The following is a 13,446-nucleotide window of genomic DNA, read 5'->3' on the forward strand; positions in this document are numbered from 1 at the left end:
CCCACAATCCCAGCTGTCTCTGTCTGTTAAAAAGCTGCTGAGCGTTTTAGTTACAGAGTCAAATTAATTCCTCCCGTTGCACCCGAGTCTCCCCTGGCAGTCGTCAGTCAGATCAGCTAAAATGTCAGTTTGCTATATGAATTCCTGATAAAAATAAGGCCCCATTTACACGGAGCAAAAACTGAGGTGTTTTCATGCGTTTTGGCCATTCGTTTACACGAAAACGGAGCTCAAAGTCACCAAAAACCATCATTTCTGAAAACTCCGGCCAAAGTGGAGATTTTCACGTTTGCTTGTAAACAGAGAGAAACAGACATTTAGGCTTCAGAACGTCACATTATGAGACAGAAACGTCACCAGCGTCATGTGTGCGACCTGTTTTTACAATTAGTTTGTAACCGTCAATATTTTCTTGTATTTTACCTGTTTTATATTCTAAAGTCACACTTAAAAGTAACTCCACTTCTCTGTCACTCCAAACCAAAGACTCTCGTTCATCTTGGAAGTAACTGGCAGTCAAGGCTGATTTATGGTTCCGCGTTACACCAACGCAGAGCTACGGCGTAGGCTACGCGGCGACGCCACCGTACGTAGGCTACGCCGTCGATTTAACGCAGAACCGTATTATTCAGGCTTCACACGTGTCATTTGTTGATGTTTTTTTCCAGGATTCTGATTGGCTAGCATGACTTTATCTTCTCGTTACACTGCCCTCTGCAGGTATGGCTGCTCATAGCACCCATAACAGCGTATTTATATGGGTTTGTGTAAACCAGGAATGTGTTAGTGCACAGCTCTGCTCTCCGCTTCAAATTGACGCTCTGGAAGCCTCCATCACTTCCATCGCCTCCATCACCTCCATTGTTCCGACGCCACCTATACCAATCGCAACGAGCTCTCATAGACAATGAATTGGAACGAGCGTTCATAGACAATGAATGGCGGCCGGACGCCTATGCACGGTCAAATCGGAAGAAAGGTTCTGTTGTGGTTCTGGTCGTGCAGCCACCGCACAGCTCAAAGGCGTCCATCGCCTCCAACACCTCCAACGCCACCCATGCCTCTTGCAACGAGCTCTCATAGACAACGAATGTCAGCCGGACGCCAAATGTGAAGAAAGGTTCTGTCGTGGCCCCCGAGTCTCCCCTGGAAGATCATCTCTGTGCAGAACACGAGGCCCGCGGCCCTCAGGGGCCCATGTGTGGCCCGCTGGGCTCTCTGGGGGGGTATATAGGCTGGACCCCCCCCAGGGCAGCATCCCTCCCCTCAGCCAAGGCCTAATTAGGAGCACAGAGTTGGTCAGGTGACGCAGTACCAAGACGCCTCGCCCCCTCGTCTTCTCTGAGACTCTCCAGCTATTCAGGGCCCAGCCAGGGGGGGGGGGGGTCCAGCACTTATCTCCTGGTTTAGGGTTTCACACCCAGATTGAAACTAAATCATCACAAAACCCAACGGAGAGATGTTGGGGAACGGTGAACTGAACCTGAGCACAAACGCATCCCTGCTTTTATTCCTCCCTTTATTTTTTATTCACACAATCATCACATTGGCGTTTTTTAGGGACTATTTGACTCAGAAACTGTTGCTTTTCTTAGATAACGCTTCTCCACATCCCACTTTTCATCGGCTCCCCAACGACACAAAAGCCAAACAGCCAAACGCACGTTTTGCATCCCGTCATATTTTATTTATTTATTTATCTATCACTTTTACAACACTTCTCTTGTCGGTGCGTCTCTCTCCAGGGTGTGATTGGCCTGCTCTGGCCCCCAGGACCCTAAAAGTTCAGGATACTAAATCTGGAGGCCAGGGAGAGGCGGTGGGCGGGGCCTCGCTCCCCCACTTTAAAGTGCGTGTGAACCTGGTCCTGCCGTCTAGTCTCTCTGTCCCGGTGCACGCGGGTTGACCACTCCTTTGGCCTTTTTCTGTTTCATCCTTGGATATTTGGGGGGGAAAAGCTAATCCACCAACATGGTAAGAGCAAATGCAAATGTCGCAGGTCTGGCAGCACACCGGGATTTTCCCTGAGTTAATGGAGAGTAAAGGCGCGTTCATGCGTAAAAGTGGTTTGGATGAGATGCTGCTTCCTTTCTCTGCTCATGCCACTTAAATCCAATTTGATATTTTCTTGCTTTTCCAGTTTATTTCAGCAATTTAACTTTTTTTTTTGATGGTTTGTGCATGAATTTGTGCATGAATCCACTTGTAAAACGCTCCAGCTCCAGGTTCCTCCGTCGTCCAGCAGACCTGCGGATTCTGCCTCAGCATCACATTCCAGGGGATTGGATGTCTGCGGGCCTTATACAGCCGGACTAATGTGTCGAGCCTGAAATAGCAGGACTAATTTACACCCGGCTCCGGGGTCCTTTTGAGACTCAGCAGCCCCCGTGGCACTGAAAAAAACCCCTCTCTTTAGTCCAGGGGCCTCCAAAAATGTTTCCTAGGGGGGGCCAGATGGGGCCACTTCAATTATTGGGGTGAAAACCAAAAACTAAAAGCCATCAATACAGGATTTTATTATACTGTTGTAGTATACAGGCTCAGAAATACTTTTTTTTTTACTTTCTAACTTGTCTGCATATATATTAATGGTTAATACCATGTTATATCCATGTTATACATATATATATATATATATAAAAATTTGAATATTGTGATTTTCTGTAATGCAATTACAAAAACAAAAATGTCATACATTCTGGATTCATTACAAATCAACTGAAATATTGCAAGCCTTTTATTATTTTAATATTGCTGATCATGGTTTACAGCTTAAGAAAACTCAAATATCCTATCTCAAAAAATTTGAATATTCTGGGAATCTTAATCTTAAACTGTAAACCATAATCAGCAATATTAAAATTATAAAAGGCTTGCAATATTTCAGTTGATTTGTAATGAATCCAGAATGTATGACATTTTTGTTTTTTTAATTGCATTACAGAAAAAAAAAGAACTTTATCACAATATTCTAATTTTCATAAATGGCATAGAGAATGGAAGCAGTACGATCAGAGATTCTATGTTTTTCTTATATTAAAGAAAACAAAAAAAAGAAATAAAAATATTTTTTTTTTTTTTTTTTGTATTATTAGGCTCAGAAATACTTAAAGAAACATCTACTGCATTTTGCCCAAATGATTTGGGATGAAACGCATAACTGACGATAGAATCTATGTGACCGGCAAGTGTTTTTTTTGTTTTTTTTATTGAGGCCAGTGGGGGGGGGGCAGCAAATGTGTAGGGGGGGCCGTGGCCCCCCCTGCCCCCCCCCCCCCCCCCCTGGTGGCGCCACTGCTTTGGTCATTATAGGTAACAATGATCCTCACAGGACGACGCGTTCCTCTGGAGACGCCCCTCCCACAATAAATGCACTATATGTTACACACTCTGGTTGAATTTTGCATTTTGATTTTTTTTTTTTTATTTGAGAATAAATAAATGGCGTTGGAGGGAAATGCTCGTGTTGCGCAGCTTAAGTGTGATTAAGCTGCAGGATAAATCCCGGGTGTGGCTGCAGGTTGTGGATGAGGTTGTGGTTGAGGTGTTAATGACCCCTGAAGTGATACTTTGGCCCCTGTTTTCTTTCAGACTGACGCGCAACAAGAGGCCCGCTCCTACCTGAGCGAGGAGATGCTGATGGGTGAGTGCGCATGCGCATCTCTGCAACTTTGGATCAAACTTAGTTTACTCAGGAATAATGATGCCAAAGTTCTGACTGGACCCAGGAAAGCTCTGTTGTAGTGGATACAAAAAAAAGAGTTGAGACTTTGTTTGTTTTACTCTGAAAAGAATCTTATGCTGCATATATATATATATTTTTATGTTTTAATATATTAATTTTAATATTTAACATTCTAATATAATGTATGTATTTTTAAAATATATATATAAAACATATTTTTTTTTATTTAATATATATAAATATATTTGGAAATATATAAATATTTCTTCTTAATATTTAATATACTAATATAATGTATGTATTTTTTTAAATATCTATAAAAGAATATATATATATATATATATATATATATATATATATATATATATGTGTATATATATATATATATATATATATATATATATATATATATATATATATATATATAAAACGTTTTTTATTATTTCATATATATAAATACTAAAGAAAATACATATATTTTTAAAAATATATATAAATATTTAAAAATATATTCATATTTTGTTCTTAATTCTTTCTTTAAAAAATACATACATTATATTAGAGTATTAAATAATACTCTAATATAATGTATGTATTTTTTTATATATAAATATATATATATATATATATATATATATATATATATATATATATATATATATATATATATATATATATATATATATATATTGAAGAAAAAAAATATATAAGACCCTAAATATATAAGAAGGGGCAAAGTTGAGATTCATTCCCAGTCTCTCAGATTAAAACACCTCCTCTCCCCTTTCTTACATTTCTCTCCTCCAGAGTTCAAAGCTGCCTTCGACATGTTCGACACGGACGGCGGCGGTGACATCAGCACCAAGGAGCTGGGTCAGGTGATGAGGATGTTGGGCCAGAACCCGACCAGAGAGGAGCTGGACGAGATCATCGAGGAGGTGGATGAGGACGGTGAGTCAAGGGATTCATCACTTTATCAGTTTGGGTCAGTTTAGACCGTGGTTTAATTGCGCTTCCCGTGCGTAAAGTTGTGCGTAAAACCCGCCTGGCCCTGGCACTGACCTGCTGCTCACCCCCCCTCCTCATCTCCCCCTCAGGCAGCGGCACCATCGACTTCGAGGAGTTCCTGGTGATGATGGTGAGGCTCCTCAAGGAGGACCAGGCCGGCAAGAGCGAGGAGGAGCTGGCGGAGTGTTTCCGCGTCTTCGACAAGTACGTGCTGTAGGCGCGCCCCCGCTCCGCGCCCCCGCCCCGTGCACGTCCCCGCCGCCCCGTGCCCGTGCTTCACTCTGATTTACTTGTGTGTGTGTGTGTGTGTGTGTGTGTGTTCCCCCCTGCAGGAACGCTGACGGCTACATCGACAGGGAGGAGTTCGCTCTGATCATCCGCAGCTCCGGGGAAGCGGTCACAGAGGAGGAGATCGATGAACTGATGAAGGACGGAGACAAGAACAGCGACGGCATGCTGGACTACGACGGTGAGGGGGCGGGGGGGTTATAAACAAAACTTTATTGAAAATATACAAACTCTCAAAGAGGATCATGTACAAATATCAATTTAAATGCAATATGAAAAGAAAGGAAAATAAAAATAAAAAATGGGGATTCTTGTAAGGAATACAAACAAACCATTACCATTGATGTCATTTGAGTTCACAACCTGTGCAACATCAGCAGCGCAGTCATGCATCATCAACAACAAATGACAGTTAAAGAAAAAGTTAGAAAAATAAATAAATAAAGTAAAATAGATAAATAAAAAGAAAATAAATACATAAAAGAAACAAAACCTTGGTGTGACAGACTTCATAATATCTCACATAAAATGAGAATTATATTTGTGACAGCTTAATGATTGAGAATCTCAGAATGGATATCCATCATTGATATTTTATTTTATTTTATTTTGTATATGTAAAAGACAACAATTAAAGAGAAGATAACAAAACAAAACAAAACAACAAAACAAAGAATTTCATACTTTAATACTTAATTTAATAAAAGTAAGTCATTGCAAGAGATGGTTTAAGAAAAAATAAAAATAAATAACTAAATAATACATAAATCGAGAGAATAAAAAATAAAAGAATAAATCAAACAGGAAAAAAACTTTTCAAAATGACTCAATAAGGTATTACTTTTTTGTTATTTAACAAAATCAGAGATTTAAGCAAAGAGTTAAGTTCCAGGAGAAAAGGAGCAATCTTAGGTAGTGATTTTGCACATTTTTGTTTGTGAATAAAGAAATTTGCATATAGGATAACAACGTTTATCAGGTATTCAAGAGCATAATCTTCTGAGTTAACATAATAGCAAATAACATCTTTAAGGCTAAGAGAGTATGTAGATTTAGCAGCATCAAAAAAAATACTGTTCCGATGAAGGTCGAACCATAAAATCAGAGGTTGTGACGTCATCACATCCTCTGATCAAATTTTTATATTATAATTTTTTTCGTGGGGGAAAATTCCGACTTTATGAATTCACAGACTTGTGAGAGTAAAAACAAAAGATCCACTTCATAAAGTTGCAGATTTGAAGGAAGAAACTCAGAAAAGTGTTTAAACCTGTGCACAGTCCATTTTCAAAGTTTGATCTCCACGCCCATAATTTCTTGCATCCTTTCAGTCCACGCATTAAGTGACGGGAGCATTATTTGATAGGATGTTACTGGACTATCAAATGATGCTACCCCTGAAATATTGATTTAAAATTGATAATATAGGATGTTGAGTATTTGATCCTTCAAAATAAACTACCCATGACATGAATTGCATTACACTTTGTGAACATTATACAATAAAGAGAAAAAAAACAATTCTATCGCTTTATTTGATATTCATTCAGTCATTGGCCTTTATTTAACCAGCAGGTCATTAAGAACATTCTTATTTACAATAACGGCCTGGAAAGAGACAAGGAAGTGGTTTAGGGAGTAAAACAGTAAAATTGTAGCTCTACAAAGGTAGAAAACCATTAGGTAGCATGTTTTGATAGGGTAGCAGAAATTGACAGACGCTATCGGTTTATGCGGTGGTAGCAATTTCCGAGTCCTGCTGCCGTCTCGGTGACGCGTCTCTCTTCTCTTTTTTTCCCAGAATTCCTCAAGATGATGGAGAATGTGCAGTAAAACAAGACAGACTCAAGGACATTCCTCCTCCCCCTCCCAGAACCACCTTACCCCCCCCACCCCTCCGTCCAACCCTCCGTCCTCTCCGTCACTGCCTCTCTCCTCCATCTCCATCCTCAACACCCGCCGGCGGCCCCCCGCCCCGTCTAGCTGGCCGGCCGGCCCGCGACCCGCAGCGTAGACCAATCCGTCCAAACTCGTCCCCCAACGGAGAATAAACGAAGGAAGACGCGCTCACTCGCCGTCCGTCTGTGTCACCACCTTTTTCTTTTGAGGAACTCCAATAAAATCCCTTTGTTTCTTCTTTTTGTCCATTTTGATTCGACCACACCCCCGTTCATGTACCAGTCCTTCCTGTAGCAGCCCCACACCATGATGCTCCCGCCGCCGTGTAGGGACGGGAATTGATGACATTTTTACGATTCCAATTCCATTTTTGATTCTGCTTAACTATTCGGTTCTTTATCGATTCCCTTATCGATTCTCATTTGGAAAAAAAGGACAACAATGAGGCAAATGGCGTTAATATGATAGGCAGCGTTCGTTAGTAAATTGTTACCAGCAGTATTATTAGCCAAGAACACCCTAACGTTGCTGCTTGGCTGAGAATTACTGACATTAGTCCGGAGTGGATCGAAAACGCAACATTCATTGATTGTTATTGCTGCTGTGTACACAAATGTTTTTGCATGTTGGTCGTATTTCCTTCCTTTGACGAAATATTCACATTTCAAGTTGCTCTGTTGTCTCTTTTTTACTGAAATGTAACCAGACTATTGAGCGTTTGTATCGCTTGGACGCCATGTTTACTATTGACTGCTGGCTTACCCAACGTGTGTAATGACGTCATTCGTTCCCACTGGAATCGATAAGGGAATCGTTTGCAAAATTTGCAAACGATTCTAAGGAATAGAAACACTGGGAACCGGTTCTGGACAAGAACCGGTTCTGGATTTCCATCTTTACCGCCGTGCTTCTGTCCTACTGCTGTAAACCTCAACCTAACGAGCTTCTGCTGCTCCTCTCGCTGCTTTAGCTGCAGTTTCACTTCACTTACAGCTGGAAAACCCACTTTCTAATCAGGATATCTGGCTTTTATAAACAGAACCATAATTAGGGCCCAAGCACTGACAGTGCGAAGGCCCTAATGAATCTGTAGGAGTTCTCCTTTTTCTCGTTTTTATTTTTCTTCCGACGAAAGGAGGGCCTTTTTTCCCCCTAAACGTGCCCCAAAAGTCACCAAATTTTGCACCAAGTCAGTCCTGGTGATAAATTTGATATTTAATGGTTTGCCTTAATGGGCGTGGCCTAACGGCTCAACAGCGCCCCCTAGAAAACTTCGTGCCTCAAGCCCCACGATACGATTTGACGTACATGCACGAAAATCGGTACACACCTGTATCATGTCACAACTTAAAGAAAAGTCTCTTGGCGCCATGACCCAACAGGAAGTCGCCCATTTCGAATTAATTGTGTGATTTTGGCGAAATTTATGCCACTTTTCAGCCGTTAATACGGCCCAAACCGTAACGTGCACCCAGGTGTGTTATACATCAAAATGCATAACATTGACAACTGTGACAACACGCATTACTTTTCTCAGTCAAAAGCGTTACCGTGGCGTTGAATGCATTGAATGGTTTGATATAGAGAGTCGTGGGTGTTTCATCCACTAAATGTCCAGGTCTGAAGAATCTACATGAAGTCATACAAGCTTCCACTGCAGCCTGAACGTTACAGGGTGGAGGAACGTTCATCGCTGCTGGCAGCTTTAATTCTTCTTTGGATTTGGGTCTCCAGAGTAGTATTTATGTCAGTAATATACAGAAGTAGTATTTATGTCAGTAATATACAGAAGTATTTGTAGTGGCTATTTGTCCTCCATGTGAATTTAAAAAAAAAAAACACTATATTACTATATTCATTATAGTATCAAACTATAATGAACTGAATCAGATCAAACGGCCACTGAGACACCGAGGGAGTGAATTTAAGCAGAATAAAAACAGAGTCCACTGTCCAGGCAAAAAATAAAGTTTCTCTAGGTTTTATTCCATTGGCAAATGCCCTCCAGGTGCCTCACCTGTATCTGCCTCACCTGTATCTGCCAACCACTATATGTAAACTACCCAGTACCTTCAAAATAAAAGCATGGTGAAGTACCAAAATAAACTTAATCAATACTAAATATAATAAACAAACTAAAGTTGTGTTCCCAAAACTAAACCACAAGAACTAACTAAATAATAAATGATTAAATAATGCAAAAGTGACAAATAGCTCCAACAGTATTATTTGTCAGTAATATACACTAGTATTATTTATGTCAGTAATATACATTAGTATTATTTCAGTAATATACAGTAGTAATATTATTTATGTATGATATACAGTAGTATTATTTGTCAGAGTAGTAGTAGTATTTATGTAAGTAATATACAGTAGTAATATTTATGTCAGTAATACACAATAGTATTACTTATGTGAGTAATATATAATACTATGTATGTCAGTAATATACAGTAGTATTTATTTCAGTAATGTAGTTTTATTTTTGGTTGTAAAACTTGGACTAGAAATGGTGAAACAAACGCTGATAAAAAGTAACAGGAGCAACTTTATTAAACCTTTAAGGATTCATCGGGGGAAAAGCAGTTTATCAAGTCAATGATGCACAAACTGAAGTTACTTTACTCAGAAATGAGAAGAAAAAAAAACACAAAGAAATCCAGAAACAAAAACAATGATCGTTTAAAACCCAATAATCAGCACCGGTTTGTCAGATTTTACATCATAACTGAACATCTGCAGCTTCCAGGTCTGAAATACACTTCTGCAAACATTACATCACTCCTCTTTTTTTAGCTTCTGGTGCAGAACTCACGTGTGAAAGAAAATCAGAAATGAAAGAAAAATCCCACAAATAAATCCAGAAACCAGAACAATGATGTTTAAACCTGTAGAAAACCCAATACTCAGCTCCGGTTTGTCTGATTTTACATCATAACTGAACATCTGCAGCTTCTCAAACAAAGATTTCCTCTGACCATCCCTCGTGAAGATGATCACTCCTCTCTTTTTGCAGCTTCTGTATCTGCAGTCACGCGTGTGAAGGATTTAGAACAGAGACGCGTGTAAAAGCTCGGTTTGGGGGATCAGGAGCCGTAGTTGGCCTCGTCGAAGGCCTTGCCCGCTCTCTGCAGCTCGGTTTGGGGGTTTGGGGGATCAGGAGCCGTAGTTGGCCTCGTCGAAGGCCTTGCGCGCTCTCTTCAGCTCTTCGTTCATGGTCAGCAGGTCCTTGACGCGGGCGAACTTGCGCGGGTCCTTGCGGATGAGGAAGACGATGTCCTCCACCTAATAAAGACATTACAGAAACAAATCCATGTTTTACACTCACTGGTTTTTCTAATATTCTTTTGGTTGGTCAGCTGTTTAATTCAAATGGCTTACTGAAAATCAATATTATTGTCCCCGTTAAGGAATTTAATGTTATTATAAATTCAGTCCCTACTGCAGTCGTTGTGTTATTTAAAAGTACGGCGGGACAGAACTTGAATTTAAATTTGTCTTTTGATCCGACCAAACTTGAAATTGGTGAGATTTGTTTCTCCTCAAGACGCAACAATAATCATCATTTACGTGCATCGTTTCAGAAGGATGTCGTATCAATTCCATATGTTTCTTATTGGATTAACTTTGTTAACAATCTTGACTGGAAAAAGATTTGGTTGTTTCCTGCAAAATACTTAATTACTAATAAAATGAAGGAAGTATCTTAAAATAATTCACAGTCGACCCATGTAAAGTTTTTCTTCAACGTTTCAAAAAAGACATAGACCCTGTCTGTTGTTTCTGTGAAGGATCAATGAAGATGTTTTTCATTTTTGAGCTGAACATTTGTCAGACACCCTGCTTCTATTTCCTTCCTGCCGCTCACGTTGAAAGCCGGTTGAAAGCGCTGTAGGAAACAGTCATGGATGAGGAAAAGCTGATCCAGTTAGTTGAAATGAGAAGTTATCTCTATGATTTCTCCTCATTTCACTACAAAAACCTCAATAAAGTTCAGCTGCTGGAGGGAGATGGACAGAGAGACGATGTCACGCAGTGCTACGATAGTCGGACGCTCATGCAGTTACACGCTTTTATAGTTGTGGGTGTGGTTTCAAGCATCAGAGGCCAACCTATGCAAATTGCATTTTGGTTCCGTAACTTTGGGGAGTAGAATCTTATTTGCTCGTAGATCCACATGACACTGGACGGCTCATCCGGGCGGCTGTACAGACACTGCAGAAGTCCGAATTCTCAGAATTCTGACTTTTTTCTCAGAATTCTGACTTTTTTCTCAGAATTATTATTTTTTTTTTTTTTAGTGGCCTAGAATTCTGACTTTTTTCTCAGAATTTTTTTAATTTTTTTTAAGTGGCCCTAATACTCTTCCGTAGGGACTGGCCCTTTATCTCTTTATCTTTTTTTTATCCTGTGGTTTTTAATTTTATTGATCTCGATGTTTTATCTTTGTGTCTGAAAAAGCGCTCTATAATTAAAATGTATTATTATTATTATTATTATTATTATACTTACATTTAGTTGAATTCACTTTTTAAATACCGGTATATTATTAGGCTCTCACTGAAATAAATTTCCAAATGTTTTGCTTTCATGGCTCTCTTAGTCAAAAAGGTGCTACATTCGATTACTAAAATATTCGATAGCTGCAGCCCCAGTTTCTAGGGTTTCTAGTTTTCAACCAGGTCTGTTCTCAGTAGCTAACGGACAATAACACGTGCAATAATAACAATATGTGCAATAACCATATGTGTAATATCTGTCTGTCTACCTCACACTCATTCTACCTGCTTTTTTTGCACTGTTTTTTTCTTTCACACTACCTTTATTTCCATTGCAATATATATACTGTCTATATTTTGTAATTAGATATATTTTTTACTTCTTACCCCCTTCCCTGCATGTGTGTTAAGCGTAGTGCTGCTAACAAGCAGAGGTGTCAAGTAACGAAGTACAAATACTCCGTTACCTTACTTAAGTAGAAATTTTGGTTATCTATACTTCACTGGAGTGATTATTTTTCAGACGACTTTTTACTTTTACTCCTTACATTTTCACACAATTATCTGTACTTTTTACTCCTTACATTTTAAAAACAGCCTCGTTACTCTATTTCATTTGGGCCTTTAAATAAAAACTATCCAGTTAAATTGCTCCATCCGGATAGAGTGAATTTGGTTGTGGTTGTTTCAGATGTTCTTGTCCAGTTTTGTTCTTACATCCGTTCCCTCAGATTCCTGCAACTAAACTTGGATGTACATTCCAATAAAGGTTAGGATAAATGATAACATGAACATGAAGTTTGACTTTTTGCACCATTACAATACTTATAGGCAACTAGTCATCATATCTCCTGCTCTCTGAAACACATGTTAATGCTCAATAGTACACATATATGCTTCTTTAATATATTTATATTAACACATGTTAATGCTCAATAGTACACATATATGCTTCTTTAATATATTTGCATTATACTAAGATACATTCATTTTCAATGGCTTTTGTCCTTAATGGCTTTTTTCCCCCTTACATTACTTTTACTTTTATACTTTAAGTAGTTTTGAACCAGTACTTTTATACTTTTACTTGAGTAAAAAACTTGAGTTGATAATTCAACAGGAGTATTTTTAAACTCTAGTATGTATACTTCTACCTGAGTAATGAATGGGAATACTGAAGACACCTCTGGTAACAAGTGAGTTTCCCCATTGAGGGAGAAATAAAGGATGATCTTTCTGTAGTTGATTGTGTCCTGTGTCGCCCCCTAGTGGTGGATTGTGCTGTTACATGTTATCTTTAATAATAATAAAGTTCTGCACCTGTACGCGGCCCTGTCGACCGATGCCCATGGCCTTGTGCGTCATCTCGGTGATGAAGTCTATGACCAGGTCCTCCAGCATGTCCACGGACTCCGTGTACGGGTTCTGGTCGTCCCCGAACCCGTACATCATGCAGCGCAGCTCCTTGGAGAACAGCCGCTTCCTGCGGCCGTGAGAGGAGTCCGACCCGCCGGCCTCCTCCAGGTCCTCCTCGAACCCCGGCTCGTCCTCCTCGTCCGCCATGCTGGGGGCGGAGGGGGTTAGAAACCAGGATAATAACAATAATAAAAGCTGCAGCAGCAGCGTTACCTCACACAGCGAGCAGCTTCCGCTTCTTCTTCTTCTTCGCTGGTTTTATTCCCGCAGCTCGCTGCTGCGCCGGCGCCGCCTGCTGGTGGCGACAGGAACTGCACCCAAATGAGAAACTGAAAAAAGTATCAAGGTAGAAGGCAGTGGCGTCCCTAGGCTAAAACATTCGGGGCTAAAGCCCCGGATGTTTTTTAATTAGCCCCGAATATGAATTAAAAAAAAAAAAAAAAAATTTTTTTTTTTTTTTTTTTTGTGTTTAGGTTAATCTACGGTCCTCTTATGTTGATGGTCAGCAATAAAAGAGGTAATGGGAATAGAAATTATGTGGATGTAAAAATGTATGTAAAATACAATTTTGAAAAGAGTGTTGCAGCTGGAACTATAGAGGGAATGTAGTTAGCTAGCTAGAAGCTAGTTGATATTACATGAGAAAAA

General features: G+C 39.6%; 2 protein-coding genes across 2 annotated transcripts; one reads left to right on the top strand and one right to left on the bottom strand.

The window, feature by feature from the left end:
* Positions 1-1,823: 1,823 nt before the first annotated feature.
* On the top strand, positions 1,824-7,118 carry tnnc2.2 (troponin C2, fast skeletal type, tandem duplicate 2). Its single transcript, XM_061736859.1, has 6 exons — positions 1,824-1,974; positions 3,592-3,643; positions 4,493-4,636; positions 4,783-4,897; positions 5,026-5,162; positions 6,783-7,118. Exons 1-6 carry the CDS (start codon positions 1,972-1,974, stop codon positions 6,812-6,814), a joined length of 483 nt encoding a protein of 160 aa, XP_061592843.1. The 5' UTR covers positions 1,824-1,971; the 3' UTR covers positions 6,815-7,118.
* Positions 7,119-9,413: 2,295 nt separating this feature from the next.
* Positions 9,414-13,079, bottom strand: taf13 (TATA-box binding protein associated factor 13). The gene is made up of 3 exons (XM_061736860.1): positions 13,012-13,079; positions 12,703-12,946; positions 9,414-10,168 (listed from the first exon to the last, which is right to left on the bottom strand). Exons 2-3 carry the CDS (start codon positions 12,943-12,945, stop codon positions 10,040-10,042), a joined length of 372 nt encoding a protein of 123 aa, XP_061592844.1. The 5' UTR covers position 12,946; positions 13,012-13,079; the 3' UTR covers positions 9,414-10,039.
* Between the last annotated feature and the right edge of the window lie 367 nt (positions 13,080-13,446).

The sequence above is a fragment of the Cololabis saira genome, chromosome 12 (assembly GCF_033807715.1).
Source record: "Cololabis saira isolate AMF1-May2022 chromosome 12, fColSai1.1, whole genome shotgun sequence".
NCBI classification, from domain to species: Eukaryota; Metazoa; Chordata; class Actinopteri; order Beloniformes; family Belonidae; genus Cololabis; species Cololabis saira.